The sequence below is a fragment of the Haematobia irritans genome, chromosome 4, assembly GCF_050003625.1.
Source record: "Haematobia irritans isolate KBUSLIRL chromosome 4, ASM5000362v1, whole genome shotgun sequence".
NCBI classification, from domain to species: Eukaryota; Metazoa; Arthropoda; class Insecta; order Diptera; family Muscidae; genus Haematobia; species Haematobia irritans.
In genome coordinates, this window is record NC_134400.1 from 166,005,358 (window position 1) to 166,026,156 (window position 20,799).

Genomic DNA, 20,799 nt, shown 5'->3' on the forward strand with positions numbered 1-20,799 from the left:
ACAAAATTTTCTTAATTAATTTTAAATTAAAATTAATGTATAATCAAATAAAACAAAAATAATTTTATTAATTAGTTTACTAAATATATAGAATTTTTCATTGATGGAAAATTATTAAGAAATAAACCCATATACAATTAATTGAAAAAAAAAATTGGCTTAAAATAAACAAAAATAATAAAACTACAAAAACAAAAAACAAATATCAACCAATAAAAATCCTAATGTGTTGTATTTTAATTGTTAGTTCTAGATGATCCGTAGTTTTAAATGGACTGTGAAAATAATAGTCGCGTTTGGTGTATGCCGCGTGCCATAGATCCCAAACTAATCGATTTTAATAGGCTATTAACCCATTTGTCATTGTCCTTTTCGTTCGTAATTCTAAATGCCTTTTGTTGTCTGTTTGTTTCGTTTTTATATTTTTTTGTTATATTGTTGTTTTGTTTTTTGCTTTTCGTTTACTTTGCATGTTATCGTTGTTGATAAACTCTGAAAACAAATCGTAATTTATTTATTAATTTCTTTTGTATTTTTTATTATTTCTTGTATTGATTATATATTTTTAAATGGATAGAATTACATACGTAAACTTAAAAAGGTTTATGGGGACATTTTTTAGGTTTACTAGTACAAATATCGGTTGAATGATCGACACATCGGATAGATAAACATACACCCATAGAAATTTGTTAGTAGAAACAGCTGAAAATTCGGTTAAAACAGCAAAATGTCTGCTGAAAAAGGGAAAACAATGACTGGTTGCTGAACTAACAAACGTTGCCTGCTCGTTTACACAAAAAGTCATATTTTATTTTTGTCCGAAACAAACAAAATTGGTAATATAGAAGCTATCATTAAAACTAATACGTAAAAAAACAAGTGAGTAAAGTAGAAAATCGAGCGGGGCCGACTATATGATATCCTAAACCACCCCTACTGAATTAGTAAACATTGTTTGTGGGGTATCAATGGTATAGATTTGGGTGATCAAATTTAAGAACATAGAGGGGTACATGGTTATGGGAGTTTTATCACAATCTGAAGAGAAATTTCTGATATAAGTAGCGGGGAGCCACCGTGGTGCATTGGTTAGCATGCCCGCCTTGCATACACAAGGTCGTGGGTTCGATTCCTGCTTCGACCGAACACCAAAAAGATTTTCAGCGGTGGATTATCCCACCTCAGTAATACTGGTGACATTTCTGAGGGTTTCAAAGCTTCTCTAAGTGGTTTCACTGCAATGTGGAACGCCGTTCGGACTCGGCTATAAAAAGGAGGTCCCTTGTCATAGAGCTTAACATGGAATCGGGCAGCACTCAGTGATACGAGAGAAGTTCACCAATGTGGTATCGCAATAGGCTGAATAGTCTAAGTGAGCTTGATACATCGGGCTGCCACCTAACCTAACCATATTAGTAGCTATAGTTGATTCTGAACCTACAGAGTTAGTATGCCACTAATATTGAGTCCATTATTAAAAAAGAGGAAATCGCTCAATTAGTGTGGATAATAAATCCAAATCAGTGAAACTTGGGAAATATATTTCTGTAAGAGTTACATATAAGTCTAACTACCTACGATCGCTAATATTTCAAAATTTGAATTTTGAATAACATTGGTTAATAAATAAGAATATTATGGCCAAATTTGGGAAAATCGAGCAATGCATATATATTGGAGCTATATCTAAATTTGAACCGATATGTATGAAATTTCCCAGGTTTGGTTGATACAACAGAAGGTTACCGTGTGCTAAATTTAAGTAAGATTGATTACAAAATGGGGGTATTATGATCACAAATAAAGTTATAAGGGGTACATTTTAGAAAAACGGGCGACACATATATATGGGAGCTATATCTAAAACTTAACCGATTTGGATTAAACTTTGCAGGTATGGTTGATATTACAGGAGACTACATTGTGCTCAATATGATCGGTTAATAAATGATGCCACTATGGTCAAAAATAAGGTTATAAGGGGGAAAATTTTTCAAAATCGTGCGTTATATATATGGGAGTTATATCTAAATCTCAACCGATTTGGATGATATTTTGCACATATATGTAGTCAGTACTATAGAAGATTATTGTAAGCCAAATTTGAGTAAGATCGATTGATAAATAACGGTTTTATGGCTAAATTTGTCAAAATCGGACGATACATATATATAGAAGCTACAGCTAAATCTAAACCGATTTCTATGATTTTTTGCACATATTGTTAGCACTATAAAATATTAGACTAGGCCAAGTTTGAGTAAGATCGGTTGATAAATAAGGGTTTTATGACCTAATTTGGCAAAATCGGGCGATACATATATATAGAAGCTACAGCTAAATCTGAAACGATTTCGATGATTTTTTGCACATACAGTTAGTGCTATAGAATATTACATTTAGCCAAATTTGAGTATAATCGGTTGATAAATAAGAGTTTTACGGCCCAATTTGGCAAAATCGGGCGAAACATATATATGGGACCTATAGCTAAATCTGAACCGATTTCGATGAAATTTGACGACGATCGGTTAGTAAAAAAGTGCAACATGACCCCATTTGTCGAAATCGATTTCTTTAGCGTTCGATAGCGTTCGTCCATGTGCCAAAAAAACACCCTATAAAAAATTTCATCAAAATCGGTTAAAAATTGCGACCGGAATCCTGTGAACAACAAATACATGGACAGACGGACGGATGGACACCAAGCGCTAGATCGACTCGGGAGGTGATTCTCAGTCGATCGGTATATCTTTTATGTGGTCTAAAATCAATATTTCTGGACCACTATGTGGTTTAGGGTATAACAAGTAAGGAAAGTCTAAAGTCGGGCGGGGCCGACTACATTATACCCTGCGCCACTTTGTAAATCCACATTTTCGATACTATATCAAATCCGTCAAATGTGTTGGGCGCTATATAGAAAGGTTTTTGTCCCAAATACATACATTTAAATCTGACTCCATCTGAACAAAATTTATAATCTATAGACTTAAAATTTAATTCAGCTAATGCCCTGGGATGGTACACTATGTTAGTAAAAACAAGTATATACAGCACTAAGTTCGGCCTGGCCGAATCTTAAATACCCACCACCATGAACCAAATATTAGGGTTTCCTTAGAAATTTCTGGAGGGCTTGAGGACTTGAGGACACTTCCCGAAGATAACTTTAAAGATTTCACCTATGAGGACTATATCAGATTCTGGATTTATAAGAACCATTTTTGTTTGAGTTTTAGAGGAATCATTAACATCTCTTGTGAGTGTGCAAGAAAATTATAAAATAACGTCTTGATTTGAAACCTTAAATTTGTAGAAGTAAAATTTGGAAATTTTACATTGAGTTTCAAGCAATTTTCATGGTCAGTGCGCCTTCTACACCCTCAAGAAGTGAAGTCGGTCTATATGGAGGCATTATCAAATGGACCGATAAAAACTTAATCCGATACACGTTTTTGTGAGCCTAAAATATCAGAATATTTACAAATTCAGGTAAATCAGATAAAAACTACGGTTTCTAGAAACCCAAGGAGTTAAATCGGGAGATCGTTCTTATGGGGGCTATACTAAAATATGGACCGATACTCACCGTTTTCGGCACACCTCTTTATGACCCGAAAATACCTCTAGATTTCCAATTTCAGGCAAATAGGATAAAAACTTCGGATTCTAGAAGCTCAAGAAGTAAAATCGTGAAATCGGTTCTATATGGGGGCTATACCAAAATATGGACCGATACTCACCATTTTCGGCACACCTCTTTATGGTCCTAAAATACCTCTAGATTTCCAATTTCAGGCAAATCAGATAAAAACCACGGTTTCTAGAAACCCAAGGAGTTAAATCGGGAGATTGTTCTTATGGGGGCTATACTAAAATATGGACCGATACTCACCGTTTTCGGCACACCTCTTTATGACCCGAAAATACCTCTAGATTTCCAATTTCAGGCAAATAGGATAAAAACTTCGGATTCTAGAAGCCCAAGAAGTAAAATCGGGAAATCGGTCTATATGGGGGCTATACCAAAATATGGACCGATACTCACCATTTTCGGCACACCTCTTTATGGTCCTAAAATACCTCTAGATTTCCAATTTCAGACAAATTGGATAAAAACTACGGTTTCTATAAGCCCAAGACCCCAAATCGGGAGGTCGTTTATATGGACCGATACTCACAATTTTTGGCACACGTATTTGTGGTCCTATAATACCTCTAGATTTCCAATTTCACGTAATTTGAATAAAAACTGCGGTTTCTATAAGCCCAAGAAGTAAAATCGGGAGATCGGTCTATATGGGGGCTACACCAAAATATGGACCGATACTGACAATTTTTGGCACACGTATTTGTGGTCCTACAATACCTCTAGATATCCAATTTCAGGTAAATTGAATAAAAACTGCGGTTTCTATAAGCCCAAGAAGTAAAATCGAGAGATCGGTCTATATGGGGGATATACCAAAACATGGACCGATATGCATTTTTGGCACACCTCTTTACGGTCATAAAATACCTCTAGATTTCAAATTTCAGGCAAATTGGATAAAAACTACGATTTCTATAAGCCCAAGACCCCAAATCGGGAGGTCGGTTTATATGGGGACTATATCAAAACCTGGACCGATATAGCCCATCTTCGAACTTGACCTGCCTGCAGACAAAAGACGGGTTTGTTCAAAATCTCAGCACGAGTGCTCTATTATTGAAGACTGTAACGTGATTACAACAGACAGACAGACGGACATCGTTATATCGTCTTAGAATTTCTCCCTGATCAAGAATATATATACTTTATATAGTCGGAAATCGATATTTCGATGTGTTACCATTCTATGGTGGTGGGTATAAAATATGGGAAACATTTTAATCTGAACCAATTTTGAGGCAACTTGGCAAAAGTGTTTTTTTTTTGTGATTTATCGGTCGATAGATATGTATTAGAAATAAAGGAAAATTTGAGTCACTTTTACAAGTTTTCGACTTAGCAGTGGCGATTTTATAAGGAAAATGTGGGTATTTTGGTCATTTTTGCCCAAATAGGAAAAGCATATATATGGAAGCTATATAGAAATCTGAACCATTTTCATGCATACTTAGTATTTTAATTCTACTCCCTGTGCAAAATTTCACGTAAATCGGAATACAACTTTGAACTCTGTGGTCATATGAAGGAAAATCGGGAGAAAGATATATATGGGAGCTATATCTACATCTAAATCTAAATCTGAACCGATTTCAATAAAATTTATCACACTTGACTACACTACTAATTGTACTCCTAGTGCAAAATTTCAACCAAATTGGGCTAAAACTCTGGCTTCTGGGGCCATATATGTCCATATCGGGCGAAAGATATATATGAGAGCTATATCTCAATCTGAACCGAATTCTATCAAATTTAGCACACCTGACTATAGTACTTATTGTTTTCCTGGTGCAAAATTTCAAGCAAATTAGGGTAAAACTCTGGCTTTTGGGACCATATAAGTCCATATCGGGCGAAAGATATATATGAGAGCTATATCTCAATCTGAACCGATTTCAATCAAATTTAGCACACCTGACTATAGTACTTATTGTTTTCCTGGTGCAAAATTTCAAGCAAATTAGGGTAAAACTCTGACTTTTGGGACCATATAAGTCCATATCGGGCGAAAGATATATATGAGAGCTATATCCCAATCTGAACCGATTTCAATCAAATTTTGCACACTTGACTTTACGACCAAGTGTTATGTTTGTAAAAAACTTCAAGCAAATCAGGGTAAAACTCTGGCTTCTGGGTCCATATAAGTGCGAAAGATATATATCGGGCGAAAGATATATATGGGAGCTATATCTAAATCTGAACCGATTTCTTCCAAAATCAATAGGGTTCTATTCTGACCCAAACAGGAACTTGTGCCAAATTTGTAGGCGATTGGACTTAAACTGCGACCTAGACTTTGATCACAAAAATGAGACGGACGGACAAACAGACGGACATGGCTACATCGACTCAGGAGCCCACCCAGAGCATTTTTGCCAAAGACACCATATGTCTATCTCGTCTCCTTCTGGGTGTTGCAAACATATGCAGTAACATATAATACCCCGTTGCACAGTGTGGCGCAGGGTATACAAATTAATAGGATGTCTTTATTAGGACTATACAAAAAGGGGCTGATATAAACTGTATAGACCTGTACCTATCTGACCCAAAAACTTTAAAAAATTAGAAAAATCCACTGATAATAGCAGCTTATAGAAGAAGCTTCAATCTGTTAGAAAAAAAAACAAGTCCGAAAACAATGGAATTGATATGTGTACTTGTTGTACATGTGAACTCACCTGATGGGATAATTTTGGTTAATTTTCGAAAATTTTAACTAAACTGTACTGCAAACGCCGATATCACAAAAATTAGTACAATATTTTTCGACTAAAGGTTGGTATTAAGTTCTAGTTAAGCCGCGAAAGTCGCCATTTTTTCACGTTTACTTTTCTTTAACAATCCATTATAAAGAATATAAACTTTATAAGAAGTTGCTTTGAGCTATTCCCCATCAATTTATAATAAAATGTGCATCAAAGATGTATAATTTTATACTTTTTTACTGATTTATTTTTGATTTTAGCGGCTAAATTCGAACTTAATAACCACCTTAATACAATAAATGTTTTTAGACATAATTAATTATAATTCACTTGTTGAAGAAAATTTCGAAGTTTGAAGAAAAAAATTGAACTTCATCATTACTTTCTTGCAATTTTGTGGTAAAATTTACAAATTCGATTTTAAATGTGCTATTAACCATCAAACAATGGACACTATTAAAATCGTGAGCATGATTAAAACCGTTTGGGGCAATTGAAATCGTTGAGCGCGAAGTCACTCATGGACTTACATTTTTTCGTCAGCGTGAATGTCCATTTTTTCGCACGTGATTCACATATGTCACCCGCCATACCTCTAGCGCACATTAAGGCCGATAAAATTTTATAGAAACCATTATTTCGCACATAGAAAACGGTGTTTATTTAGGTAACAGGGAGCGTTATTTATCAGGGAGCAATATTGAACTAATGGCGTTTTCTTATGAAAAATGCGCACTTTTTTTGCATTTTGGCCGGAAAATGTACTTTTTAGATTCTTTTCTAAAAAACAGGCAAAAGTGCGAAAAGGCTTCGAATTCTGTTGTGAAAATAGTGCCACGCATAGAGGCAAATTACGGGCATTTTCAGCACTGCCAACAAACGAGAGTGCTGCGATTGCCCTGTTTCGTTCTTTGAATTCTTTTCTGCCCGCTGAAATGATAGCATTTTTTTAGGTTGCTGGTAACATTTTAAAAATGCGCATTCTGTACAGAGAAAATGACGGCAAAGCACTTTTTTCAGAAAAGAAAACACCATAAGTTGGTGGTTGGTTGGTGGCAGGGTTGATAAAATTTACACTTTTGTGCTTTTTTGTTACATTTCGACTGTCAAAAGCACCGTGGCACGACCGCGACCCATTTGGTACTTTTTCATCACAATTACTCTATATAGAGTTATTCTGCCCTAAAGCCTAGTACTAAGATCAAGTTTTCGCACGAAAAACTGTTATACTCCATATAAAAAACGTTAAGCCTAGTAGTAAGATTACATTTTCGCACGAAAAACTGTTATACTCCATACAAAAGACGTTTGCGCGGAATAAATGCGAAATCTTTGTTTTGAACATTTTCAAACACATATTTATGCAACCCTGGATTTTTCGCACGAAAAAATAGACAGGCATATTATTTCGCATAAATAAGTTAACATCCCTGGGTTTGAGACCCTATTCACGGAGATAGATGAAGATATTCGTTTTTCGCAAAAATGAACTTAGTACTAAGCATTAGCGCGGAATAAATGCGAAATCTTTGTTTTGAGGATTTTCAAACACATATTTATACAACCCTGGATTTTTCACATGAAAAAATTGGCAGGTATATTTTTTCGAATAAATAAGTTAACATCCCTGATATCAACTTAATTCTAAAAATTATAAATAGCGGACATAGAAGAAATAAACATATTCCAAAATGAGGATATTTTAGTTTTTATTACAGGATCTCAACATTTTTGAGAGGAATATTGTCTATACCACATTCGTCCGCAAATGTGAAACGTGAAATGTGTTTTTTTTTTTTTCGTCACACTGAGGAACAGAGTATTATAAGATAGTGTACATATTTGAAACGCCCAGAAGGAGACGAAATACACACATGGTGTCTTTAGCAATAATGCTTAGATCCGGTTGCCACAGTTGATGGAATTCTACAAAAAATGGTAATTTTTTTTTAATGTTTTGTAGATTGGTAGAATTCTTGATTTTGGTAGATTTGACGAAGACGTATTTCTTCATAATTTTCCTATTGAAATAAACTTTTGACAAAAATTTTCTATAGAAACAAAATCTTGTCAACATTTTCTATAGAAATAAAATTTTGACAACATCTTCTATGGAAATAAAATTTTTACAAAATTTTCAACAGAAATAAAATTTAAAAAAAATTTCAATAGAAATAAAATCTTGACAAAATTTTCTATAAATATAAAATTTGTATAGGTGTATAGAAATAAATTGTTGACAAAATTTTCTATAAGAATAAAATTTTCCTATAGAAATAAAATTTTGACAAAATTTTCTATGGAAATAAAATTTTTACAAAATTTTCTATAGAAATAAAATTTTTGACAAAATTGTCTATAGAAATACAATTTTGAAAAAATTTTCTATAGAAATATAATTTTGCAAATTAAGATTATTTTTAAACAATCTAAAATAAAATTATCCATATCGGTCTAGAGTTATATAAACGTATACTTTTACAAAAGTGTTTAAATTTTATATTATGTAATTTTAGCATCTTTTGGCTTAAAAAGTACATTTTTAGTACTTTTTCGTCAAGATCATTTATCATCCCTGGTTGGTGGTCAGTGTTGCTAGAAGTAGGGGAAATTCCCTACATGTAGGCTTTTTTCTAATATTTAGCATCTTGTAGGGATGTAGGGGAACAATGTCGGGACATTTTCACTCAACACAATTTTTAGTAATTTTTTTTTTTTTTTTGGCTCTAGCGGAAGCCGGCAATACTAATAATAATTTTTACATTTTGGTGGCTTGGAAGCCCATATTCATAATAATTTATTGACAGTTTATGGAAGGAATTCGTATGGTAATAGTAGGATTAAAGTTTACTTTAACTTTTATGAATATGGGGGTTAATATTTAACAACGTGTGGTAACCACGGTTACCACTCGTACCAAAAAAAAATCTACCAAAATTTTAAGAAAATTTTACCACAAATCTACCAAACCAGTATTTATATAGAACATTGTGTCAAAATCTTATTTCTATAGAAAATTTTGTACAAATTTTATTTCCGTAGAAAATTTTGTCAAATTTGTATTTCCATAGAATTTTTTTCAAAATTTTATTTCTATAGAAAATTTTGTAAATATTTTATTAAAAAAAATTTCAATAGAAATAAAATCTTGACAAAATTTTCTATAAATATAAAATTTGTATAGGTGTATAGAAATAAATTGTTGACAAAATTTTCTATAAGAATAAAATTTTCCTATAGAAATAAAATTTTGACAAAATTTTCTATGGAAATAAAATTTTTACAAAATTTTCTATAGAAATAAAATTTTTGACAAAATTGTCTATAGAAATACAATTTTGACAAAATTTTCTATAGAAATATAATTTTGCAAATTAAGATTAGTTTTAAACAATCTAAAATAAAATTATCCATATCGGTCTAGAGTTATATGTTTTAAAATAATAAAGGACATATAACCATTTTTGTTTTGTAAATTTTATTTAAATTTAACGAAAAATATTGTAGGAGAAACTGTAGGGAAAATTTTTTGGGTATGTAGGGGAAAGTACACACATAAAAATTTCACGAAAGTTTTTCCAATTAAAATTTTAATTGAGTTTTAAAAAATATTCAATTAAAAATTTAATTGATTCAACAAATTTTTTAATTGAAACAAAAATCAATCACAAAAATAATAGTACCAATTAATTTTTTAATTGGATCAATTAACTTTTTAATTGACCTGCAATTAATTTGTTAATTGATACTATCATTTCTGTGATTGAAGACATTCCAATTAAAAATTAATTGGATCAATTAATTTCGTGATTGAATCAGAAAAAAATTTTTTTGTGTGTAGGGAACTTTTTTAGTGCTTGTAGGGTAAACAGAAAAATTTCCCTGGCAACACTGTTGGTGATTGCTGCTTGTTATTACAAATTTAACATTTTATTTTTCCTTGGGCAATTGATCTGCTACTCCTTTGATCCTTTGTATATTTTCGGAACAAAAATATGATCCGTGTTTTCGTTATAAACCTACACAAAAAGTTTTAATAAATAAATTATTTCTTAATTCACATTGCAAATGACGCCATGCTATAAACGTCATTTTTTCAACTCGAAAATCTCCTTAAAATGGATTATTAAAGAAAAGTAATCGTGAAAAAAGGACGATTTTATCGGTTAAACTCGAACTTAATACCCACCATTAAGACTACGTTGGATTCTGGATCATTCCGAAACTACTCGAACTTAATACCCACCATTAAGACTACGTTGGATTCTGGATCATTCCGAAACTACGTTTAAGATGTAGAGGAATCTTAAATTTCTCGGACAAGGGTACAAGAAAATCCGAAAAAAAATTTCGTGTCTTGTGTCAGGTTTTTTATCTTTTTGGACTAATCATAATACTCGAATGTGAACCAGATAAATCGTAATAGTCCTTTTTAGTTTACTTTATTTTGTTAATTAAAACACTATGTACAACAATAAATTACTTTTTAAATAATTTTTCTCCGAAATTGGAAATTAGGTCCGATGGAGGGAATTTTTATCCGATTTCGTATAAAAATTTGGTCCAAAATAAAATTTCATAGAGGCAGCCCTGTAAAGGGTGTCCGTTGAAATAACTAACTACAGTGCATGTATTCCCGTTTTCAACAGACAAAAACTGCTTTTTAGCTAACGTCATGTTACGGTAATCGCATAAGCTTTAAATCTGAAAGTTTGTCCAACACAGAAAAAATATCACCAAAATATTTCCCATTAAAAAGTTAATTGAAGTTGAAAATTTTTTCAATTAATAAATTAATTGATACAATCAATATAGAAACATTCACTTAATTATGTCAATGATTGAAAATTTTAAAATGTTTAATTAAAAAATTAATTGATACAATGAACTTTTTAATCATATTCGGAAGACTAATGGTGTTTTCTTTTCTTAAAAAAAGTGCTTTGCCTTCATTTTGTCTGTACAGAATGCGCATTTTTTAAATGTTGCCAGCAACCTAAAAAATGCTGTCGTTTCAGCAGGCAGGAAAGAATTCAAAGAAGGAAACAGGGCAATCGCAGCACTCTCGTTTGTCGGCGGTGCTGAAAATGCCCGCAATTTGCCTCTATGCGTGGCGCTATTTTAGCAAAAGAAATCGAAGCCTTTTCGCACTTTTGCCTGTTTTTTTTTTAGAAAAGAACCTAAAAAGTACATTTTCCGGGCAAAATGCAAAAAAGTGCGCATTTTATACAAGAAAAGATAACGCCATAAGTCAGTTAAAAAAAATGATGAACATTTTTTAAATAGTTACCTTTTTTAATTAAAAAAACTAATTGAGTTTTGCAATCAACATCAATTAATTTTTAATTGAATCAATTAATTTTTCAATCAATCATTTTTTCTATGCCCAATTAAAACTGTGATTGATACTATCATTTTCGTGATTGAAGGAATTTCAATTAAAAAATTAATTGGACCAATTAATTTCGTGATTGAATCTGAAACTTTTTTGTGTGTGAAATGTTTCTTACCATAGAGAGTTCAACTATAAATATTCTATGTCAGAAAAACCAAACCTTTCGACTACGATTATCGTGGAACGTGGAACGGACTAATAACGAATTCGCATTTTTGACATTTTTTATTTCACTTTTGTGTTGAATATCGATTTGCAAATCTCACAAGGGCAAAACTTCATGGATAGTGTCATCGTAATATAAAAGCTATCAACCATACATCTAAGGCTATGGTCACACTAGACAAATATTTGACCGAAATGAGGGTGAAACATTTTTCCAGAGCCTTTTGCCAAATATCCGGATACGGTTTTTGGAAAATATTCCTACCATGATGATATATATCCAATATGAGCTCAAAATGTCTGCTGCCTTGGCTGTGGCGACGGATTCTTTTTTGATTTCTGTCAAATATTTGCCTAGTGTGACAATAGCATAAGCAGCAATAATTCACATAGATTCTAGTTTCCTTTTCTGTTATTACAAGATATTTTTGTAAATTTATAGCATTTTAATTATTATTATTATTTTTTTTTTGGTTTTTTTCTTTTTATTTCTACAGACCTTAGATTTTTCTAACACACAAATTTGGAACGTCCTAGTTCCAGCATTCTTCAATAGTAGATGATGTGTTATTGGTTATAGTAAGGAGATAATATGTTTGTCTATATTTATTATATCTATCAATGTATGTGTCTATTATACGTCATCATACCTGCCATGGGTGAAAAGGTTCCTGGATGTAAAGATTTGTATTCAGCCATACATACATGGGGAGAAAGGATAGTAGCCTCTCAATCATCTCTCTCACTCGTCGAAACAGTCAACTAAGCAACCAATCAGCACAGCGACATTTTCACCACTTAATGTTTAGTTTATAAGGAAATTTGTTTTTGCAAATGTTTTCAGCCTTTTAAGATCACTCACCCAACCTAAAAAACAAAACTACATAATACATATTGTACTTGTAATCTTTCTATTTATTGTTAAATAAATTAATTTATTTTTAAATGTATTTAGGCGAGAGCAAAAAAAAAACGGGAAAATTATAAAACTATTGTGCAATATACTAAATTTACTATTAAAGTCAAAATTGTATTTTACCATTTACTTAACTTCTATTTTTTTTTTAATTTCGATCCCTCCCTTTCTGCTATCTAGTAATGATCTTGCTAATGATGAAATTCCTGATATACTCTTTGCCAAAGGTACACCGCCCTCACCTGGACGTATTTTATTTTGGTAAAATTTATTTTTATATATGTGTGTTTTTATTAATTTTTATTCAAATTGTACAAAAATAAAATACAAACAAAAAACGACGAAAATGTAATCCCAACAAATTTAGAGTATTATTAGTGTAACGATAAGTTGAAACAGAAAAGAGTTTTGAAATTACAACGAACACTTTGAAATCTATTAAGCGAATACATAGATTTATAAAAATAATAATAAATAAAAAACTGGCACAAATATTTACAGTATCTTTTCCAATTTCTCTATGGCTATGTCTATGTTTTTTTTTTGTAGTAAGGTGAGTACATAATACAACAAGTGCGAAAGTTCATATTGGCAGGACATTAATATTTGGTTCATTTGTATGTAACAGCTGTTTCTGCTTACAAACAGAAGAAGTAAACATTGGCAAATTTTTAGTTTACACTGAATATTTGGCGACGTGACTGTGACTGATCCGAAGAGATGCGCCAAATACTTCAACCGACAGTTTGTCGAGCATCCCGAGAGTGATAGAGCGAAAAGGAGAGCCACTCGTCGCATACGTGGTCTCCGAGCCGACAACACATCACAATTTACCGCAGCCGAAGTTACCAATAGGGCTGTTTTCTTTTTGCACTGGATACCCTAAGCAGTCACGGACTAAAAGAAAACAGAGTACTCGTTTATCCATGACATCTCCAAAAAAATATGCAACACTGTCATCAGCTGTTTAAAAACAATCACTGAAAACAAGTGAAATCTTAAATTTTTAATGTATGAAATGCTCAAATAGTTATAAATATGTACTGCTGCGATTATTCATGACACTGTATCACTTTGGATTTCATGATATTGGATAAATTAGTCACAATAAACTGCTATTGTGAATCTAAAAAGCGTCACTTTATCAAAATGCAATCTGGTAACACCGACTCGACTTGCACTGATGAGATGTTCTGGATAGAACACCAGTGCAACGATGTTCTGGATAGCCCATACAAAGGCTGCATCCAGTGTTAAAAGAAAACAGCCCTAATGTCATCAACAGCGCAAAACCATCCAAGGCGCTGGGACCCGACAGAATTTCAATGCTAATGCTGAAGCATCTGGGAATACTGGGAGTTGAGTATCTGACCAGACTCCTCAATTTGTCCTTGGAATCACTCATTATACCCGATGTCTGGAAGATGGGTAGAGTGATTCCACTACTGAAGCCAGGCAAAGATTCGAGTAAAGGTGAATCGTACAGACCGATATCCCTTCTCTCGTCAGTAGCCAAGACACTTGAGGCACTACTCCTCCCCAGCCTTGTGGAGATTTTTCCAGGACGGTCCTCGTGGCGCTTGACATATCGAAAGCATTCGATACGGTCGACCATGCCACACTCTTTGAGGACATTGAGAATACGTCCCTACCGGCAGGAACGAAGCGTTGGGTTCTGAATTATATGTGTGGACGCCAGTCGTACGTGGAATTCAGGGACAAGAAGTCAGGGAGTTCCCCAGGGCGGGGTGATATCTCCGGCACTGTTTAACCTCTACCTGTCCTCGATTCCACCCCCTCCTGACGGCTTCGAGGTTGTGTCATATGCACACAATTGCACAATCATGGCATCCGGGCCCATTGATCTTACCAGTTATTTCTCTGCTAGAAATTTGAGGATATCTCCCATCAAATCCTCAGCCACACTATTCACTACATGGACGATGGAAGTACGCAGGCAGTTGAATGTCAGAATCGATCGCGAAACAATTCCGACAACAAATTACCCCAAGATTCTCGGGGTCACATTCGACAGCCTTTTTAGGTCGTCCGCCCATGCCACTGCAATTTGTGATAAACTCCGTGGTAGAAACAAGGTCCTCAAATCGCTTGCCAGCAGCACTTGGGGTGCGGACAAAGAAACCTTTTTAACTACATATAAGGCAATTGGCCGGTCAGTGGTAAACTATGCAGCGCCAGTGTGGACACCTCAAACGAGCGATACGCAGTGGAATAACATACAGATCTGTCAGAACGCTGCCCTTAGAACTGCAACACGCAGTGCACCCCTGGATCACCTTTATGCGGAGACCAAGATCATCCAAGTGCGTCGACACAATTACATGTTGTCAGAGCAGTACCTCTTGGGTTGCCATCGAAGTTGTCATCCGAATCACCATCTTGTGGATAGACAACCTCTACCCAGGAATGTAAGGGTTGATCTTCACCTTCTAGAGCCCGAGATCCAGCGTATATTAACCAGGGTATATTAACATTGTCATTCTGTTTGTAACACTTCGAAATATATCCTCTTCAGTTTGAGGGTAAATATCATTTGCAACATAAATTCAAATTGACTTGAAACAGGTAATCTTCAATACATTTTGAAATTGTTTGCGAATTACTTCCAAACCGCCAAAATGTTGACGAAAACTTTGAAAATGTGTTGAAGGTAATTGGAGAAAACTTTGACAAAACACTACCTTGAAATGCAAAAAAATACCCAATAAACACAGGATGAGCGTTTTTCAAATGCAACAATTTTTCAGTTTGAGGGTAAATATAATTTTCAACATAAATTCAACTTGACTTGAAATAGCTCATCTGCAATACATCTTCAAATTGTTTGCGAATTACTTCCAATTTGCCAAAATGTTGACGAAATCTTTGAAAAGGTGTTGAAGATGATATGAGAAAACTTTGACAAAACACTACCCTAAAATGCAACGAAAAAACCATGTGGTTTTCAATACTTATTTGTGCAACGAAGTTCGTGGTCAATTGCAAGAAATAAAAAAAAATGGAAAATTTTAGACAAATAACCAAATAGTATATAAAAATAGGTAAGTGAAAATAAAAAATGAAATAAAACTTTAAGGAAGTCACTAAATGTATATCTCTTTGCAGAAAACTAAAATTATGGATTATACGTTCTTGAAAACATTAAAAAGCTGACCAATGAAAAAAAGGTGGACAATTAACTGGAACTGCTTCAAATAGTTTATAATAATTGGTACGTCAATACGAAAAATTAAATCAACACTTTAAAGAAGTCACTAAATTTAAATCTCTTTGCAGAAAACTATAATCTTTGGATGCTACATTCTTGCAAACAATAAGAAGCTGACCAATGAAAATTGAGTAGCTTATCGACAAGAAAAAGTTTCCAGAAACATTACAAGTGCAACCAATTAAAATTGTTAAAAACAACAAATTGTTGAAATCAACAACTTCTTGATGAAAATGTGCATCACATCGTCAGTTTAATTCATATGCTATTATCAGTTTAAAATGGATAGTTTGTGAATTCCTTCTGCTGAAAATCAATTCTCACACGCGGTCCAGTACGTTCCTAATTTCAAATTGCTCGCATGTTAATAAAAGGAAGGAACCAAAAGGAAGGAAATCGAATTATAAATGCAAAAGTGTTTACTAATAATGTTTAAGATATTTAAAGTTTTGTTGTTTGTTTTTTTTTTTGTTCTTATTTGTTGACGAAAAAACCACATGGTTTTCAATACTACTTTGGACAACAAAGTTCGTGGAAGAAATAAAAAAATGTGGAAATTTTTTAATAATCAATTGAAATTGCTTATAATAATTGGTAAGTAAAATTAAAACACGAAATGAAAACTTTAAGGAAGTCACTAAAATCAAATCTCTTTGCAGACAACTAAAATATTTGGATGCTGATTCTTGGACACATTAAGAGACTGGCCGATGAAAAATGATAGTGGCATATCGAGAAGAGAAAGTTTCCATAAATCAAAGTGCAACCAAAAACACGTGGTATTTATTCTTTTCCATATCAACAACTACTGGATGATAATTCGCATCACATCGATAGTTTAATTTACATCGCATCATCGGTTTAATTTGTTATTTTGTGAATTGAAATTGCTGGAAATTTATTCCAATTATCTAGTCATCAAGTTCCTGAAAATTGCCAGTATTTTAATAACAACAATTTTGTAAAACCAACGTTCTTGAGGAAAACACGAAGTACGTGGTCAGTTGGAAGAAATACAAATTGGTAAGTCAAAATAAAAAGTGAAATGAAAACATAATGGAAATCACAAAACTCGATTGTTTTGCAGAAAACTAAAATCATTGGATGGTATATTCTTGGAAGATGTTGGCCGATGAAAAACCGATGAAGGGAACAACAAAGAAAAGTTTTCAGAAAACTTACAAGGTGCAACCAATTAAAACAAAGTGCAACAATTCCTATATCAAGAACTTCTGGATGAAAATGTGCATTACATCAATTTACATCCCGTCATCAGTTTGATATTTTGTGATTTCCTCTTGCTGGAATCTATTCTAACACACAAGCCAGCAAGTTCCTCGATAGTAATTATTTCAAATTGCCAGGATATTAATTAATAGTTATTTGACACCAACATTATGGAGGAAATGGAATTATACATGTAAAAATGTTTAAGATATTTAAAGTTGTATTCATAGTTTTATTTATTAATACGTTTAATAAGATAATTACATTTTGATTGGTATTATATTATTATTTTTATATATTATTAATGTTATTTTTAAGATTATTATATTTGTTAACGAAAAAAATAATAAAATTTACAAAATCTCTAGAAATTTAGTATTGACTTTCAGTTAGAACTAGGATTGACTTTCATACAAATTGTGGTTTGAAAGTATTCGCAACAATGCTATTTTTTTATTTTTATCACATTGAAAACTGTTTGAGAAATTATTGAGTAGCGATGCATTTCAATTTGAGGATTACAATTGAGAAGTTATTGCTATTGTGTTGAATTTTACTGTTGAGGGTAATGTCTGTTTTTTGTTGAGAACGCGATTTTCTCAACAATTTCTCAACTTGAATATTACCCTAATCCTTTGAAAAAATGTTTGAAAAATTATTGAATTTTAGTATTTTTCAAACGTTTGTGTTTATTGGGTACATGGTTTTCAATACTCTTTGGGCAACGAAGTTCTTCATGAGGACTGTTTTCTTTTTGCACTGGATATGCTAAGCCGTGAAGGACTAAAAGAAAACAGAGTACTCGTTTATCCAGGACATCTCAAAAAATATGCAACACTGTCATCAGCTGTTTAAAAACAATCACAGAAAAGAAGTGAAATCTTGCATTTTTATTGTATGAAATGCTCCAATTAGTAATAAATATTTACTGCTGCGATTATTTATGACACTGTACCACTTTGAATTTCATTTTTTTTTTCGATAAATTAGTCACAATAAATTGCTATTGTGAAACAAAGAAGCATCACTTTATCAAAATACTATCTGGCAACATCGGCGCGACTTGCACTGATGAGATGTTCTGGATAGAACACCAGTGCAACGATGTTCTGGATAGCTTATACAAATGTTGCATCCAGTGCAAAAAGAAAACAGCCCTATGGAAGAAATAAAAAATGTTTTGATAATCAATTGAAATTATTCAAAATATTTTAAAAATAAAACACGAATTCTTGGAAGATGTTGGCCGATGAAAAAATGACGAAGGAATCAACAAAGAAAAGTTTCCAGAAAACTTTCAAAGAACACCAATTAAAACAAAGTGCAACAATTCCCATACCAAGAACTTCTAGATGAAAATGTGCATTACATCAATTTACATCCCGTCATCAGTTTGTTATTTTGTGAATGGAATCTATTCTAACACGCAGGCCAGCAAGTTCCTCGATAGTAATTATTTCAAATTGCCAGCGTATTAATTAATAGTTATGTGACACCAACATTATGGAGGAAATCGAATTATAAATGTAAAAATGTTTAAGATTTTTAAAGTTGTATTGATAGTTTTATTTATTAATACGTTTAATAAGATAATTTAATAATGAGAGAGAGATCGTGTAAAACTTGTTTTAAATTTGTTATAAAATTAATATTTTTCAGTCTCATTGTAACGTGTTCGTTCGTCCATATATGTAAATTTTATCTTGAGTTTTAGTTCTGTCCCCCCCTGAAGTCTCCAATGGGATTTTTTGTGGTTTATTAGTTAATATTTCAAGATTTGAAATTGATAAAATCAAATGTTTTCGTTTACCCCTCTTTTTGTTATCTCCCTAATACCGAAGTGGCCTTTTTTTATATCCAAATATGAATTTTTGTGTGGTGTTTGTTAACACTAGTTTACACTGAAAATGTACATTTGATGAATTTTCTTATATATTTTGATCTGCAGAATTCGAAAATGAAGGTTAAAAATTTGTTAGGGAACCGTTTTTAGATATCCCGTTATTTTTTAGTTTTTCTGACTTTTTTCTCTAAACAAATTATAACTCGAGCTATGTCCGATTATATCGTTTATAGTTGAATGCAAGGTAATGAGATGACGTACAGACGTGTATAATTGGATCTGTGATAAGTTAAGTGGTTCAAAACATATCGATGGAAATAGTGCGAATTTTCAAAAAAAAAATCTTATTTTGCAATGACTTTATAAAGGGTGATTCTTTTGAGGTTAGGATTTTCATGCATTAGTATTTGACAGATCACGTGGGATTTCAGACATGGTGTCAAAGAGAAAGATGCTCAGTATGCTTTGACATTTCATCATGAATAGACTTACGATCTGCCACAACGTCGAATTTTCAGTGAATGGGCCCTAGAAAAGTTGGCAGAAAATCCGCTTTTTTATCGACAAATTTTGTTCAGCGATGAGGCTCATTTCTGGTTGAATGGCTACGTAAATAAGCAAAATTGCCGCATTTGGAGTGAAGAGCAACCAGAAGCCGTTCAAGAACTGCCCATGCATCCCGAAAAATGCACTGTTTGGTGTGGTTTGTACGCTGGTGGAATCATTGGACCGTATTTTTTCAAAGATGCTGTTGGACGCAACGTTACGGTGAATGGCGATCGCTATCGTTCGATGCTAACAAACTTTTTGTTGCCAAAAATGGAAGAACTGAACTTGGTTGACATGTGGTTTCAACAAGATGGCGCTACATGCCACACAGCTCGCGATTCTATGGCCATTTTGAGGGAAAACTTCGGAGAACAATTCATCTCAAGAAATGGACCGGTAAGTTGGCCACCAAGATCATGCGATTTGACGCCTTTAGACTATTTTTTGTGGGGCTACGTCAAGTCTAAAGTCTACAGAAATAAGCCAGCAACTTTTCCAGCTTTGGAAGACAACATTTCCGAAGAAATTCGGGCTATTCCGGCCGAAATGCTCGAAAAAGTTGCCCAAAATTGGACTTTCCGAATGGACCACCTAAGACGCAGCCGCGGTCAACATTTAAATGAAATTATCTTCAAAAAGTAAATGTCATGGACCAATCTAACGTTTCAAATAAAGAACCGATGAGATTTTGCAAATTTTATGCGTTTTTAAAAAAAAAAAAGTTATCAAGCTCTTAACAAATCACCCTTTATATAAAATACCACAATATTTGCAATTTCATGAAAATCGGATAAAACTACTGCTCTTGGAGTAAAATTTGGTACTTCATCGTTTTAAGTAACTTTTTAGAAATATCAAGGCATCCAAATTTTGAAAAGATAAACGCGATCTTGTCATATTGTCGACAGACCTTTTATCATTGCTTTTTATTTTATGTTGCACGAATTCCATTTCACATGAACTCATTGTTCAAAGGAGGGACCTTATCGTTTACTTCGGTTTTTGATGAAATTATATTGTTACTCATAAATGTTTATTAACTCAATTTGTCAGGTATGAAATCTAAGGGCCGTTTGCACTGATTGAAGACCCCAATTTATTAATAA

At 33.0% G+C, this 20,799-nt stretch overlaps 1 protein-coding gene and 1 long non-coding RNA gene across 17 annotated transcripts in view; both read left to right on the plus strand.

Moving 5' to 3' along the window:
* The window catches only part of Sarm (sterile alpha and armadillo motif), a 309,482-nt gene extending 296,134 nt beyond the window's left edge, over positions 1-13,348 (plus strand). For 14 of the 16 annotated variants that reach the window (XM_075308449.1, XM_075308450.1, XM_075308453.1 and 11 more), the window contains one exon: positions 13,026-13,348. In XM_075308449.1, the coding sequence (XP_075164564.1) occupies positions 13,026-13,110 (85 nt within the window). In that variant the 3' untranslated portion in view covers positions 13,111-13,348. Of the gene's footprint in view, positions 1-12,426 lie in introns of all 16 variants that reach the window. The other 2 variants (XM_075308451.1, XM_075308465.1) reach the window with 1 other exon arrangement.
* A 2,261-nt stretch (positions 13,349-15,609) lies between these two features.
* LOC142236189 (uncharacterized) lies at positions 15,610-17,672 on the plus strand. Its single transcript, XR_012721934.1, has 5 exons — positions 15,610-15,907; positions 15,972-16,077; positions 16,143-16,668; positions 16,734-17,097; positions 17,162-17,672. It is a non-coding gene; the product is annotated as an uncharacterized LOC142236189 (long non-coding RNA).
* The last annotated feature ends 3,127 nt before the right edge of the window (positions 17,673-20,799 follow it).